The sequence below is a fragment of the Microcaecilia unicolor genome, chromosome 4 (genome assembly GCF_901765095.1).
Source record: "Microcaecilia unicolor chromosome 4, aMicUni1.1, whole genome shotgun sequence".
NCBI classification, from domain to species: Eukaryota; Metazoa; Chordata; class Amphibia; order Gymnophiona; family Siphonopidae; genus Microcaecilia; species Microcaecilia unicolor.
Window position 1 is genome coordinate 351,283,324 of NC_044034.1, and position 15,551 is coordinate 351,298,874.

At 44.9% G+C, this 15,551-nt stretch overlaps 1 protein-coding gene across 3 annotated transcripts in view; it reads right to left on the minus strand.

Annotated features, from left to right (window-relative positions):
• Window positions 1-15,551, minus strand: part of KDM6A (lysine demethylase 6A) — a 606,821-nt gene that overhangs the window by 208,993 nt on the left and 382,277 nt on the right. For all 3 annotated transcript variants that reach the window (XM_030202242.1, XM_030202240.1, XM_030202241.1), the window contains 2 exons: window positions 15,363-15,467; window positions 11,669-12,064 (listed from right to left, as the gene is read on the minus strand). In XM_030202242.1, the coding sequence (XP_030058102.1) occupies window positions 11,669-12,064; window positions 15,363-15,467 (501 nt within the window). The remainder of the gene's footprint in view (window positions 1-11,668; window positions 12,065-15,362; window positions 15,468-15,551) is intronic.

Consider the following 15,551-nt stretch of genomic DNA (forward strand, 5'->3'; position numbering starts at 1 on the left):
AAATTACAGAGCATTCAAAAGCATGGATTAATGAGACAAATTCAACATGTATTTAGAAAAGGGAAATCTTGCCTCACCAATCTACTACATTTCTTTGAAGGGGTGAACAAACATGTGGATAAAGGTGAGTCGGTTGATATTGTGTATCTGGATTTTCAAAAGGTGTTTGACAAAGTACATCATGAAAGACTCCGAGGAAATTGTAGAGTCATGGGATAAGAGGAAGTGTCCTACTGTGGAATAAAAAATGGCTAAAAGAAAACAGAAAGTAGGGTTAAATGGTCAGTATTGTCAAAGGAGAAGGGTAGATATTGGGGTTTCCCAGAGGTCTGTTCTGGGACTGCTGCTTTTTAAAATATTTATAAATGATCTAGAGATGGGAGTAACTGGTGATGACAAAGTTATTCAAAATTGTTAAATCGCAAGAGGTTTGTGAAAAATTACAACAGGACCTTACGAGACTGAGCATCTCAATAGTAGATGATGTTTACTGTGAGCAAGTGCAAAGTGATGCATGTGGGAAAGAGGAACCCGAATTATAGCTATGTAATGCAAGGTTCCACGTTAGGAGTCACCGAACAGGAAAGGGATCTAGGCATCATTGTTGATGATATGCTGAAACCCTCTAATCAGTGTGCGTCAGCGGCTAAAAAAGCAAAATAGAATGTTAGGTATTATTAGGAAAAGAATGGAAAACAAAAATGAAGACATTATGATACCTTTGTATCGCTCTATGGTGCAACTGCACCTCGAATACTGTGTGCAATTCTGGTCACCGCATCTCAAAAAAGATATAGTGGAATTTAAAAAGGTAGAGAGAAGGGCGACGAAAATGATAAAGGGGCTAGGACGACTTCCCTATGAAAAAAGGCTAAAGCAGCTAGGGCTCTTCAGCTTGGAGAAAAGATGGCTGAGGGGAGATACAATAGAGGTCTACAAAATAATGAGTGGCGTGGAACAGGTAGATGTGAATCATTTGTTTACTCTTTCCAAAAATACTAGGGGGCATGCAATGAAGCTACAAAGTAGTAAATTTAAAACGAATCGGAGAAACGTTTTCTTCAATCAACGTGTAATTGAACTCTGGAGTTCGTTGCAAGAGAACGTGGTAAAAGCGGTGAGCTTAGCGGGGTCTAAAAAAAAAAGGTTTGGACGGCTTCCTAAAAGAAAAGTCCACAGACCATTATTAAAATGACTTGGGGAAAATCCACTGCTTATTTCTGGGATTAGCAGCATAAAATGTATTGAACTTTCTTGGGGTCTTGCCAGGTATTTGTGACCTGGATTGGCCACTGTTGGAAACAGGATGCTGGACTTGGTAGACCTTTGGTCTGTCCCAGTGTGGCAATACTTACGTACTTAATTTGGTGACTCTGGTGTCAGTCTTAAACGTGTGTTTATTAGAATTGTGTTGTGAATCTTCAATGCCAGAGACATAATTCAATTTGGTTACATAGCATCTGGTGACTCACAGATTGCATATCTCTGGAGGAGGGGCAATTTGTATACAGCTGTGAGGTAAAAGAAAACACAGAACTTAAGTTTACCTTGTGAGCTGTCTGAGCTACACTGGGTATTTTCATACATGGCTTGATTGTAAACTGATGTTACCTGCTTCTTAATATCTTACTGATATACTGCTTCTTTTCTATCTTATTTTCAACCCCCCCCCCCCAAAAAAAAACCTGTCTCTCACTTTCAGAGGGTTTGACTCTATAGTCCCAGTCACCCACCCCTAAGTGAACTCCCTTTATATAGGGCAATCAAGGGACAAGTATCTTCATTACACCATAATTGGTCAATCCTACTCCTTGTTATCCCCTATCATAGTTCACCTTTTCACACTTGTGAATCGTATCAATATGACCTTCATTCAGTGCAATACATGTTCTGCTTTAATCCTAAGGCAAACTATCTGGAACCTTAGAGCTTGTCCTGTCTCCAAATATCAGCTTTGAAAGATTAGATCAACAAACCCAAGAAGGAATTAGCTATAACTAAAAAGCATCCAGGATTACTCAATTCCCTGCCAATTTACCACCACCGCTGCCACAGAGAATGAAACAACAGAGAAACAGATGGGTCACAATAGGCTCTGGCACACATAAGATATGTGACACAGAAGCACTCACCCTCCCAACCTTTGCCCCTGTCAAATTCTTTTGCTGTGTTGCTTCATTAAGATGCTTAAAAAAAAAAAAAGAAGAAGTACTGTGGTGGAACCGGGAACCAGAAGCAATGAAAGAAGCACAACCCAAGAAACATCCCCCAAACAATGACAGATTGGTGAAAAGCAGAAAACTCTTACTGCTCGGAGACTCCATAATCAGAGGTATTAACTTAGGAACATAGTTCAAGGGTTCCAACCTAGTAAAATGCATTCCAGGATCTTCAGCTACCAGAAGTACCAACCAACCAAACACTGAAAGTGATCCGAGAAGAGAGCAAGGCTTCAAATACTGATGTTGTAATTCACCTCTGGACAAATGACCTGGCCAACAATAGCAAATTTACAGCACAAAGAACATTCCAGAAGTTTGGAGAGGGACTGAAATCTTTGGTTCGGACTGTGGCTTTTTCTAAAGTAATTCCCATGTGGGGGAAGGGATAGGAAAGACTACACAAAGGAAAAATTAGGTTACCATGATAATTTTCTTTCCTTTAGTCATAGCAGATGAACCCATTACGTATGGGTTGTGTCCATCAACCAGCAGGGGGAGATAGAGCACTCAACTTTTCTCAGTGCCTCATGGCCAGCTAGCTCCACTGCCTCTTCAGTATTTGAAGCTTCCAAAGCAGTATGGCAAACCGCAATGGGAATAACATGAACTTTCCTCACAGCGAACGATGGCCCCTTAACAAGGGCATGAACTCAAAAAAGGAGGGAATGAACTCTTCCTCCTGGAGGGAATAAACTCGTCCTCCATTTTGTATAAACGAAGGGAATACTTGTATCCTCCTGGAGGGAATACACTCATCCTCCCAAAACATGAACTGGAGGGAATGAACTCATCCTCCTATAACTGTAACAAGAATCCTGAAGACTGTTTTCAGACTCCCCAAGGAAGGAATATAACTTCAGGAAACAAGAACAGCACCTAAAATCAGAATCACTGCAATACAGACAATCATACAGGGAGGGCACCTGCCTTCATCTGCTATGACTAAACGAAAGAAAATTATCATGGTAAGAACCTAATTTTCCCTTCCTTGTCATCAAGTAGATGAAGCCATTACGTATGGGATGTAACAAAGCAATCCCTAAATAGGGTGGGAACAAGCCACACCACGCGCTAGTACCTGTGCTCCAAAATGCGCATCCCTCCTGGCAGCCACATCCAGCCTGTAATGTCGGGCGAAAGAGAGCTTAGAAGCCCATGTTGCAGCACTGCAAATCTCATGAAGAGATAGTGCTCCAGTTTCTGCCCAGGAAGAGGAAATCGCTCTTGTGGAATGTGCCTTAAAGGCTTCTGGCAAAGCCCGGCCAGACAGCAGATATGCTGAAAAGATAGCTTCTTTGAGCCAACGGGCAATAGTGGATTTAGAAGCTGAAGACCCTCTGCGAGGACCTGCAAACAGCACAAAAAGATGATCAGAGGTCCTGAAAGAATTTGTAATTCGCAGATACTGCAACAGAGTCCTGCGCACATCCAAAAGGTGCAACTGCCCAAATGAACCTGGAAACTCCTCCTCAACAAAGGAGGGAAGAAAAACAGGCTGGTTTAGGTGAAATGCTGAAACCACCTTAGGCATGAAGGAAGGCACGTCCGAACCGTGACCCCTGACTCTGAGAATTGCAGAAAAGGGTCTCTACAGGACAGCGCCTGGAGCTCTGACACCCGTCTCGCCGAGGTAATGGCCACTAAAAAGACGGCCTTCAGTGTCAAATCATTCTCTGAAGCACGCCAAAGCGGTTCAAAGAGAGCCCCCTGAAGGTCCTTCAATACTAACCCCAGGTTCCAAGCTGGACAAGGTGCCCGCACGGGAGGACGGAGCCGAAGCACCCCTCTAAGAAACCGTGCCACATCTGGATGAGCAGCTAAGGACACGCCTTCAACCTTGCCACGCAGGGAGGCCAATGCTGCCACTTGCACCCGCAGGGAATTATAGGCCAAGCCTTTGTGTACACCATCCTGCAAAAAAAATCCAGAATCGGCGAGACAAGAGCCAGCAATGGAGGAAGCGCTCTTGAAACACACCAGACTTCAAACTGGCGCCAAATCCTGGCATAAGCCACGGAAGTGGAGCGCTTACGGGCCTGCAGGAGAGTGGAAATTACCTTATTTGAGTAGCCTTTATCTCTCAATTGCGCCCTCTCAATCGCCATGCCATAAGACCAAAGCGGCAGGCGTCCTCCATGGCCACCGGACCCTGTGACAACAGGTGCGGAACCAAAGGTAACGGAAAGGGAGCCTCCAAAAGCATCTGTCGGAGGTCCGCATACCAAGGCCTCCTGGGCCAATCCGGGGCGATAAGCACCACTTCTCCTGGATGCAGCCGAATCCGCAGGAGCACTCGCCCTATCAAGGACCACGGAGGGAAGACATACAGCAAGCCCATGGGCCAGGGTTGAGCCAAGGCATCCAACCCGGCAGTGCGAGGATCCCTCCTGTCTGCTGAAGAAGCACGGGACTTTGGCATTGGAACTGGTCACCATAAGATCCATCACGGGCTTGCCCCATTTGGCACATATCTGCAGGAATACATCGTCTGCTAGTTCCCACTCCGCTGGATCGATGTGATGCCTGCTTAAATAGTTGGCTTGCACGCTGCTCTGACCTGCAATTTGAGCTGCTGACAGGGACTGTAGATGCAGCTCGGCCCAGTGGCAAATTTGTTCGGCCTGCGCGGCTAGAGCTCTGCACTGAGTGCCGCCTTGTCGATTTATGTAGGCCACTGCTGTCATGTTGTCCGACATCACTCGGACACACAATCCTTCCAGGGTCACTTGAAAGGCCAGAAGAGCCAGAAACACCGCTTTAACTCCAGGCGGTTGATAGACCACTCCGACTCGTCGGGCGTCCACAGACTCTGGGCATACTTCCCCTGGCAATGTGCGCCCCAGCCCTTCAGGCTGGCATCTGTCACCACTAGACACCAATCGGGGAGCGCCAGCGGCATTCCCCGTCGAAACATGCTGTCCGAGAGCCACCACTCCATACTGAGGCAGGCCGCAGGGAGCCAAGAAAGTCTGCACTGATAATCCTGAGATACTGGAGACCATCGTTGAAGTAGAGAATAATGTAGAGGTCTCAGGTGTGCCCTCGCCCATGGCACCACTTCCAAGGTGGCCGTCATCGATCCCAACAGCTGGACAATGTCCCAAGCTCGCGGGCGGGGCATCCTCAGGAGCAGACGGACCTGATTCTGAAGCTTGCACCGCCTTTGTTCGGGAAGAAACACATAGCCCGAGGCTGTGTCGAACCTGGCCCCCAAATATTCTAGAGATTGCGAGGGGGTCAGGTAACTTTTGGCCTTATTGACGACCCAGCCCAGAGATTGAAGGACTGAGACCACTCTGGCTGTAGCTAGATGACTCTCTTTTTCTGAGTCTGCTCTGATGAGCCAGTCGTCTAGGTACGGGTGAACCCGGATACCCTCTCGCCTGAGAAAGGCAGCTACTACCACCATTACCTTGGAGAAGGTTCGGGGAGCTGTGGCGAGGCCAAAAGGCAAGGCCCGAAACTGGAAATGTTTTCCCAACACCGCAAACTGCAGAAACTTCTGGTGCGGGGGCCAAATTGGAATGTGCAAGTAAGCTTCTTTCAGGTCCAGAGACGTGAGAAACTCTCCTGGCTGTACCGCCGCAATGACGGAGGGCAGGGTTTCCATGTGAAAATGCTGCACTCTTAAGGACTTGTTTAGCTCTTTTAAGTCCAGGATCGGGCAAAAAGACCTGCCTTTTCGTGGCACCACAAAGTAAATGGAGTAGCGGCCTAGACCTTGTTCGGCAGGAGGCACCAGGGTCACAGCCCCTATCTGGCAAAGACTGCGCAGAGTCTCCTCTACCGCTGCCCGTTTGGCGGCAGAACCACATCGGGACTCCACAAACACGTCTCTCACCGGGGCATCGAATTCTATTCGGTATCCGTCTCTAATCAGGTCCAAGACCCACTGATCTGCGGAGATTTTGGCCCACTCCTCGAAAAAGAGGGAAAGTCTTCCTCCGATGACAGGAAACAAGGAGAGGGCCGGCGCACCATCATTGAGAGGGTCACCCCTGAGGGGGGAGGAGCAAGATGGCGTCCTACAGGGCCGTGCCAAGGGTCTCTGGCGCCCCCCTGCAGACTACCAGTTGCCCCCCCCCCGCACCTGCCTGGCTCCCAAGGCAGCGATTCCCCTCTCTCCCCTGCCCTCCCGCTCCCATGTAGGAACTGCCCGCCCTCTTCTCCCCCCCAAGATCCCGTTCCTTTTTTTTTTCTTTTAAATTTACCTTCCTCCGGCAGCGCAGCGTCAGTGAAGGAGGCGGCGCTCCCAGTCCCGACGTCTCTAGCCTTCCCTTGTTCGCTGCTCACTGCCCCGCCTTCTTCTGACGTGATGTCAGAAGAAGGCGGGGCAGTGAGCAGCGAACAAGGGAAGGCTAGAGACGTCGGGACTGGGAGCGCCGCCTCCTTCACTGACGCTGCGCTGCCGGAGGAAGGTAAATTTAAAAGAAAAAAAAAAGGAACGGGATCTTGGGGGGGAGAAGAGGGCGTGCAGTTCCTACATGGGAGCGGGAGGGCAGGGTAAGCACGCAGCGGCGGCGCCCCCCAGAGGATAGCGCCCCCCTGCGGCGCTTACCCCGCTTACCGCATCGGCACGGCCCTGGCATCCTAGGTGAGCTCACAGACGCTCTCAAACTGTTTGCTGGTGAATACGAAGATTTTCCCCGGACTTTGATATGCCTCATACTAAAAGAAAGGGGATTACAAAAGTGAAACCGCCAGTGGCACTAACGTCATCCCCTATACAGCAAACACTCGATCGTTTTGTGAGAAGCTTACAATTTGAATCCGGACTGGCGACACCCGCTGAGATCAGCGCAGAAGGAGCTGCGTCGGTCAGGGATCTAGAGACCACGCTTTCGCCTCCGTTGCTGAAACCGCCTCCTTGTCCCATTGGAGCCAGAGGGGAGTTAAGAGTACAAGCAGATACCGCTGTAGTCTCTGACTTGTCTCTTTCTGGCCGTTCTTCCCCTGATGCACCGGTGGAGAATATTCTGGAGCAAGAAATGCCCCAGGAGGTGACTATGGCAGCTATATGGATGGCGCTTCAGAGATTGACTATTGAAGTGGCTAAATCCACTAAAGAAGTTTCTTTGTTAACAAGTAAGTTGAATTTAATGTCAGAATCTTATGACGAAATAAAAAGAGAATCTTTAATTCAAATGTCTGCTATTAAAGAAGAGACTACAAAAGTTAAAACAACGGTAGATGCTCTTGTTAAAGATAAACTTTTTACTGCTCGTAAAATAGAGCAGATAGAAAATTATAACCGACGCCTCACTCTTAGAATGTTAAATTTTCCAATGTCTCCTGCTTTGACGCCTCGAGATTTTCGCAAGAAATACTTTCAAGAAATTCTGAAGTTAACGCCCGCAGACAGTCCTCCTTGTAATAAGGTGTATTATTTACCTAAAGTTCAAAAATCGGGAGAGACACTCGAATCTCCTGTGGCAGATATGCAAAATCTAACTGCATTACTAGAGGAATCGAAGATAGAAATAACATCTAGACGGACTCTTATAGTATCTATGGTCTTTGAACAGGACTTGAATTTGATTATGAAACTTTACTTTAAATATTCCTCAACACTGTTCTATGGACAGAAAATTTGGGTTTATCCCGATGTTACAAAAACAACACAGCAAAGGCGAAAACAATTCCTTGCATTAAGAGATGAAGTGAGAGCACTGGGAGCAATTTTTACTTTGGTATATCCTTGTAAGTGCATAATTCGAATGTCTGGCATTAAATTCGTTTTTTTTTAGCTACCTCAACTAAAGTCTTTTCTGGACGCTAAAATTCCATCTACCTGAATAAGAAAATTGATTCAGCAATTAAAGAAGAATTAACAAACAGGACTATGCCAATTTGAAGCAATTTCCTTTTTCTTTTGGACTACATTTCTCTTTAAATTTGTTTAGTCCCCTCCCCCCACCCTTTGGTGGTCTAAGGAAGAGTGAAAAGATTACTTTGTTTAATATATGCTAGATTTAGCATTTATTTTTTTTTTTTAAATATTTCTCTGTATTACTTTGCAAACTGGTTATGTTTGTATTTTTGTGAAAATTATAAATAAAAAAAAAAATAAAAAAAAGAGAGAGAGTCATCCCTGAACTCCAGGCCTTGAACCGGCAGCTGCGGAACGTTTGTCCGAGCAAAAGGAGTTTCTCTGCTGAGTGGGCACGCGAAGTGAACCCAGCAGCACGCCCCGGGCGGTACCTTCTAGCTTCACGGAAGCGAGGTCTGTAAGAGGAGCGGACCGCCTGACCCTTCAGGCAAACGCTGAGGTTTGGAATCCCCCAGGCCTTTAACAATGTTTTCCAGCTCCTCACCGAACAGGAGAAGGCCTTGAAAGGGCAACTTGACCAACCTTTGCTTAGAGGCCATGCCCGCCGCCCAATGTCGTAGCCAAAGAGTGCGGCGAGCCGCCACTGCTACAGCCATTTGCTTAGCCGAAGCTCTGACCATATCATAAAGGGCGTCAGCCAAAAAGGACAAGGCCGACTCCATCCACGGAGCCACTTCAGATATGGTCTCCGCTCCATCACTGGGCTGTTCCACTGCCTGCTGTAACCAAGCCAGGCAGGCTCTAGCAGCATAACTGCATGCAGACGCCCAAACAGTGAGACCTGCCAAATCAAAGGACCGCTTCAGAGCTGAATCAAGCCTGCGGTCTTGAATATCCTTCAGGGCAGCACCTCCTTCAACAGGGAGGGTAGTTCTCTTTGTCACAGCCAGGGCATCCATTTTAGGCATTGCAAAGCGAGCCAAATGTTCCTCACTCAGAGGGTATAATTGCCCCATAGCCCTGGCAACCTTCAAAGGTCCCTCGGGGTCAGCTCTTGGATGGAGTCCTGCAAAGGAAAGGCTCGAGCAGGCTTTCTGGTACTAGCCATCCTTGGATTAACAGAGGAGGCTGTGACACTCCCAGGATCTTCAATCGAGAGGGCTTGTAAGGCATCTGAAATAAGCGCTGGCAGCTCCTCGCAGTGGAAAATCCTCACCGCAGACGGATCATCAAGCTCCTATGGCAATTCTGCACCCGACTCTGGCTCCTCAGCCCAAGAAGTTCTGCCAGACCCCTCAGAATCCTCATAGCCCGACCACGGGGGAGAAAGGGGGGGGGGGCGCCACACTCAGAAGGGGAATTAGCCCTTCTGTGTTTATCAGGAGGATAAGAAACAGGCAAAGCCAACTCCAAAAGGTCAGGATCCACCGGAGGGGGGTGGGGGGGGGGGGCAGGCAGAGGGTCCAAAGATCCCTGTGGAAGAGCTCTTTTAAGCATGTATGCCCTATGCAGCATTAAAACAAAATCAGGGGAGAAAACCGCTCCCTGACCGCCCGGATCCTGCCCAGGGCTATCAGCTCTATTATTAGCCTCACTCAGAGGACCCCCCCCCCCGGATTCAGGGCTCTCCGTCGCAACGGAGGCCGCGCCATGTGGAAAATCCAAAATGGCATCCGCTGCCAGCTCAGAGCGTGAAAGATCGCCGCTCGCCATGCTCGGGCCGGCTCTACCGTCTGTACAGCACGAATTACAGAGCCCCACTGCTGATTTGCGCTTGCCACATTTAGAACAGCGCTTTACAGTCTCCGCAGCCATCGCCGAAAACGGCGGTAAAATTCAAAAATGTCGGTTCGCGCCAAAAATGTCCCGATCGCGGGCCCACCCTGCAGGAGTCAGAAAACACTCTTACCTCACTGGACCGAGTATCACAGCTCCAGTCCTGCAGAAGAATCTCAAGAAAAAAAAAAACCTCTTTTCCATGATCGCTGCGCTAAAGTGCGACGCGACTTTAATTAATTATTTTTTTACGCTGTGAGGAAAGCAGAGGAAAAAAGAGGTAAATAAAAACACTCCGGAGGCTCAGATAAGTGGAAAAGGCAAACCAATGTGCCTGCATCCACTGAGTGGGAAAGGACAGAGAAAAGCAAGCTAATATGTCCACATCCACGGGGGCATGGGTAAGGCAGGGAAAAGGCTGACCTATGTGCCTTCAAAGTGAAGCTGCTATAGCCTCTAACACCCCGGCTAACAACTGGCAAACCAGGAGCCACCCCCAGGCAGATTTTGATGGAGCTCGAAGAAGCTGCAGCCACCCTGCTTGGGGAGATAGAGAATACTGAAGAGGCAGTGGAGCTAGCTGGCCATGAGGCACTGAGAAAAGTTGAGTGCTCTCTATCTCCCCCTGCTGGTTAATGGACACAACCCATACGTAATGGCTTCATCTGCTTGATGACAAGGAAACAGTGGATTTCAATAAGTGGCTTGAGTCTTGGTGTAAAGAAGAAGGTTTTAGATACTTAGGAGCATGGGGTAATACGTGGAAACGTAACAGGCTGTACTGCAATGATGGGTTATATATCTTTCTGTGATGGGAAAAAGGATCCTTGGGGAGAAATTCAGACAGTATGTTTCTAGACATTTAAACTAGGAGGGGGTGACAAAAGGAAACAAGGGAATTCAGAATGTCACCCCCAGAACAAACATGAGAGGGAAAGGTCATCTAAATATAGAAAACCACCTAAACTCACTAAGCACATGGAAAGCAATCAGCACAAATGCTCATAATCTAGGTAAAAAAGTTCAAGACTTGCAAGCCCTGATGTCTGAACAAAACTTGGATATTGTTGCTATTACAGAGACGTGATTCAATCAGTCCCATGAATGGGATGCGACTATACCAGACTATAATCTTTTTAGGAAGGATAAAAAGAGGGCCGAAGAGGTGGTGCTGTGAGAGACAATATCAGAGCGGATGAAATGCGGGGAACCTGAGGAAAGGAAGACGTTTTATGGATCGTCTTGTATCTACACAGGTGTTATATACAGACCTCTGGCACAAACGGAGAAGCTAGACAAGGATCTGATAGAAGATAGGTATGAAAGAGATGAGGTGCTACTGTTGGGAGATTTCAACTTGCCTGATGTGAATTGGAATATCCCGTCTGCAGAATCAGAAAGAACCTTGAACTGCAGAACAGCAAGAGGAAAAACAAAGAAAATCCTCAATAATCTGACCAAAAATAGTGTTGACAGGGAGCTCTCTGTAACAGATCCATTTGGCTCCATGGAAAGATAAAGACAGAGACAGCTTGCTCTGTGTGAAGCTGGAGTAATGATTCCTTGCCGGGCTTCCATGCTGTGAAGACTTGCTTTCCTGCTTGTCCTCTTAGAACTCAGGGATCCAGTCCTTCTGTTTGGGGCAGGAATGGGGAGGGATACCTGTAAGCTGAAAACTACCTGAAGATTACAGTTTGAAACAGTATCTGCATTTTAAACACAGCAGCATTTATTTTATTTAAAAATATTTATAGTCCACATATCCAAATCTATGCAGTTTATAATGGCCCTTTCTAAGTTAGATCAATATATTCCTCGAGAGCAGATGTAGTTACAGTCCTATCACCTCAACATCCCAAATCAGAACAGTACACTGTTATTTGTATAATAAATTAGGTACCTGAGTGGAGTGAGTGAGTTGGTTTTTCCACGGCTCCTCTGCGCTGCTGGTCGGGTTTGTGCGGTTATGAGGTAGAGTGAGTGCGGTTCGCTGCAGGTAAGGCACATTTCCATTACTTCCACTTCCTGTTATGTGATTATTGCCTATCAAAAAAGTGTCTGTACTACCTAAAGTTCCTGTTGTACTGCAAGAGACTGGTCCTGCTGGAAAGGGTCCATTAGCCATAGGCTGCCCAGGGCAGGCCAGATGAACTCCAGATTGAGTGACATTAGGCACTCTGGTTAGGGCAACTTGAGGCTGCTGACCAGAGAGAGAGTTTGTAGGCAGTGATGATTCTGCTGTTGGCCCATTTGGAATTCCAGTAGATCGTACCTGTGCAACTGCAGTTTGTCTCATCTATTTCAAGTCAAAATAAAACAAAAATGTTTATTTTCCAAAACCAAAAGTGCATAGTAGGTTTCTCATGCTGTATTTAATATTTAGAGTTTAATGGTCATTTGTCCTGGTAAAAGTTTTAAATTTAAATAGCAACATGTGAAATTAAAATTATTTAACACAGTAGCAAAGAAATTGGTATTATTGTGGTCTGCGGCTCAGGGTACTGGAAAATTTAAACATCGTAACTAAAAAAGAGGCAAAAGGTATGTAGACCAACTTAAGAATGCAAATTGGTCAGAAGACACCAGGAAAGCAAAACGTATCTTTAGCTACTTTTTGGTTCTTCTACTGAGCCTCTGCAGCACAAATCTGTTGTGATTTACATTAAAGATTGATGTTTATCAAATACATTTTGGAGTATGTTGATTTTATCTGATTTTGCACTCCTGATGCAGGTATTCACCGTAATGTGGCATCAGGTTTGATCCTTATAAATAAAATTCATCTTTTTAAACAGAGGTCAGTCAGGGCTGGCTCAAGTCATGGACAAGGTGAGCACTGGTTCAGGTCCACCTGCAGTGCCATCCCAGCTAGCAGCAGGACTGAGGACAAACTTTGTCCCTGTGCCACTCTCTAAGTGCTCTACTGTATTTTATTTTGGTGGATTTTGCTTAAATAGCAGCTATATATCATTTTAGTACTGAAGTTTCAGAAAAGGTTCCTAGACTGTCAAAGTGAAGAGCTACATACATTCTAACTTAAAATATTTAAAGTGAGCTAACAAAATGATATGAAATTATGGAATATTAATTTGTCAAGAACTCTCAACAGATTCCATTATAATCCTTAAAACTGAGAAATGAATTAGGAACTAGGATATACATGAAAGAGCTCTAAGACCTATTGTACATATTTTCGTCGAGGAATTTATTGTCAAAAATTGAGCATAAAAAAATATGTTTGACATACATGGATAATACTGAGGGTCACAACTTCCCCCTCCCCCACCCATATCCAATAGCTCCTTTACCCTTCCCCTTGTCCCAGGTGTCCAGCATAACCCTTTCCCTAACACCCCCCTCCAGAGGTCAGTGTGGGAAGCACTATACTTACCAGTAATTTCACTGTGTTGCCATGCTGTCCTCCCCTTAAATGAGCAGAACTGGGTAGTAGCAAAGGAGCTCAAATGCAGCTATTCCTTTCAGAGCCAAGTCCCATGGTAGGTGGACTGCAAGATCTGAACACAGAAGATGCATTTGAGCACTTTGATACCACCTGGATTACTGAAGGAAAAAGATCAGAGACAGCACCGCAAAAATGTGAAAGTACAATGCCTCTTCTGCATATTCTAAAGTGAAGGCGAGATGCTGGACAAATGGGGTAGGAAAGTAAAGGGGAGATGCTGGACACCTGGGGGGGGGAGAAGAGAGTAGAGAAGGAGATACTGGACATGGTGGGGTAGAGAAGAAAAGAGGAGATGAATCCTCATATTGTAACCTTAATTTATGCACAGATCACTATAATTTAATCCTTTTTTTTTTCAGCTCAAAATCCTCTATTGACTTATAAATATATATGGCATCTAACTTTTTTCATTTCTGGTAAATTTAAAATTGTCAAGCCAAATGAAATGGTTAGGCAATTTTTATTTACTTTTATTCAAGAGGTAAACAAATAAACACTTTATTAAAAAGGATTATTTAAAAAAAATTTTAGTTCATTCAGTGCAACACAAAACAAAATCAAATTCCTTAGACAAATAATGCACTCTTGGAAAATGAAGATCTTTATTATCAAAGCAACAAAAATGCAAACATGGTGAAGGTCAATAGTGTACACAACACAGTGAGGGATCTAAGTGTCATATTTGATATGTTGAAACCCCTCTACTCAGTGTGCGGCGGCGGCGGCTAAGAAAGCAAATAGAATGTTAGGTATTAATTTTATGAGGAAGCTATAATGCCTTTGTATTGCTCCATGTTGCGACTGCATCTTGAATATTATGTGCAATTCTGGTCATTGCATCTCAAAAAGATATAGTGTAATTAGAAAAGGTACAGAGAAGGGAGACGAAAATGATAACGGGGATGGGATAACTTCCTTATGAGGAAAGATAAAGCAGCTAGGGCTCTTCAGCTTGGAGAAGAGATGGCCGAGGGGAGATATAATAGAGGTCTATAAAATAATGAGTGGCATGGAATGAGTAGACGTGAATCACTTGTTTACTCTTTCCAAAAATACTAGGACTAGGGGGCAAGCAATGAAGCTACAAAGTAGCAAATTTAAAACGAATCAGCGAAAATATTTCTACACTCAACGTGTAATTAAATCTGGAATTCGTTGCCAGAGAATGTAGTAAAAGCAGTTAACTTAGTGGGGTTTAAAAAAGGTTTGGATAGCATCCTAAAAGAAAAGTCCATAAGCCATTATTAAAATGACTTGGAGAAAATCCACTGCTTATTTCTAGGATGTTTAAACACACATGAATACAAGTGTATTGCTTCTTCAGCTTATTGAGAGTGGAGTAGTCTCATATGTAACACACGATAAAGATTATTTGATTTTTCACCCAATGACTGGGTGTATTATCTGTGTGTATTGTCTAATCATTGACTGAACCTCCACCACCCTTTGCTAATCTTATATATAAAGATATATTTCTGTTTGTCAATATGCTAACATCTAATTTTATGTAGCACTTAGCTTGAACAAGTTGGGGTTTTAAGAGCACCAACTTGTTCAAGCTAAGTGCTACATAAAATTAGATGTTAGCATATTGACAAACAGAAATATATCTTTATATATAAGATTAGCAAAGGGTGGTGGAGGTTCAGTCAATGATTAGACAATACACACAGATAATACACCCAGTCATTGGGTGAAAAATCAAATAATCTTTATCGTGTGTTACATATGAGACTACTCCACTCTCAATAAGCTGAAGAAGCAATACACTTGTATTCATGTGTGTTTAAACATTTTGTTATATTTTGATGCTCGACAGAGCACAGGCACAATTGTTTATTTCTAGGATGAGCAGCATAAAATGTACTGTTTTGGGATCTTGCCAGGTACTTGTGACTTGGATTGGCCACTGTTGGAAACAGGATGCTGGGCTTGATGGACCTTCAGTCTGTCCCAGTATGGCAATACTTAAAGAGCTGGTAAAACGGTATTCAGTTTCAGTATGAAATACCTCAGAACTTCAAAAGATATTAAAAATATGATCCATTTCATTCTGTGCCATTTCTACAGTACAAAAGAGCTATATAAAATGCCCCAAAGATCATTTAACAGTGCAGTAAGGATTAGGTACCTGCTGGTGTTGCTGCATCAAGACAAACTGACTCTCCAACTGCTCCAGCGTCAATTTTTGTACTGGATTTAGTTTATTCCTGTTTGCCCGTAGCTGTTCCAAGTGCTAATGAAATGAAAAAGGGAAATCAAAGATACATTACTATAAACTACTAAAAACTATACAAATAGGGTTGATCCAGAACCAATG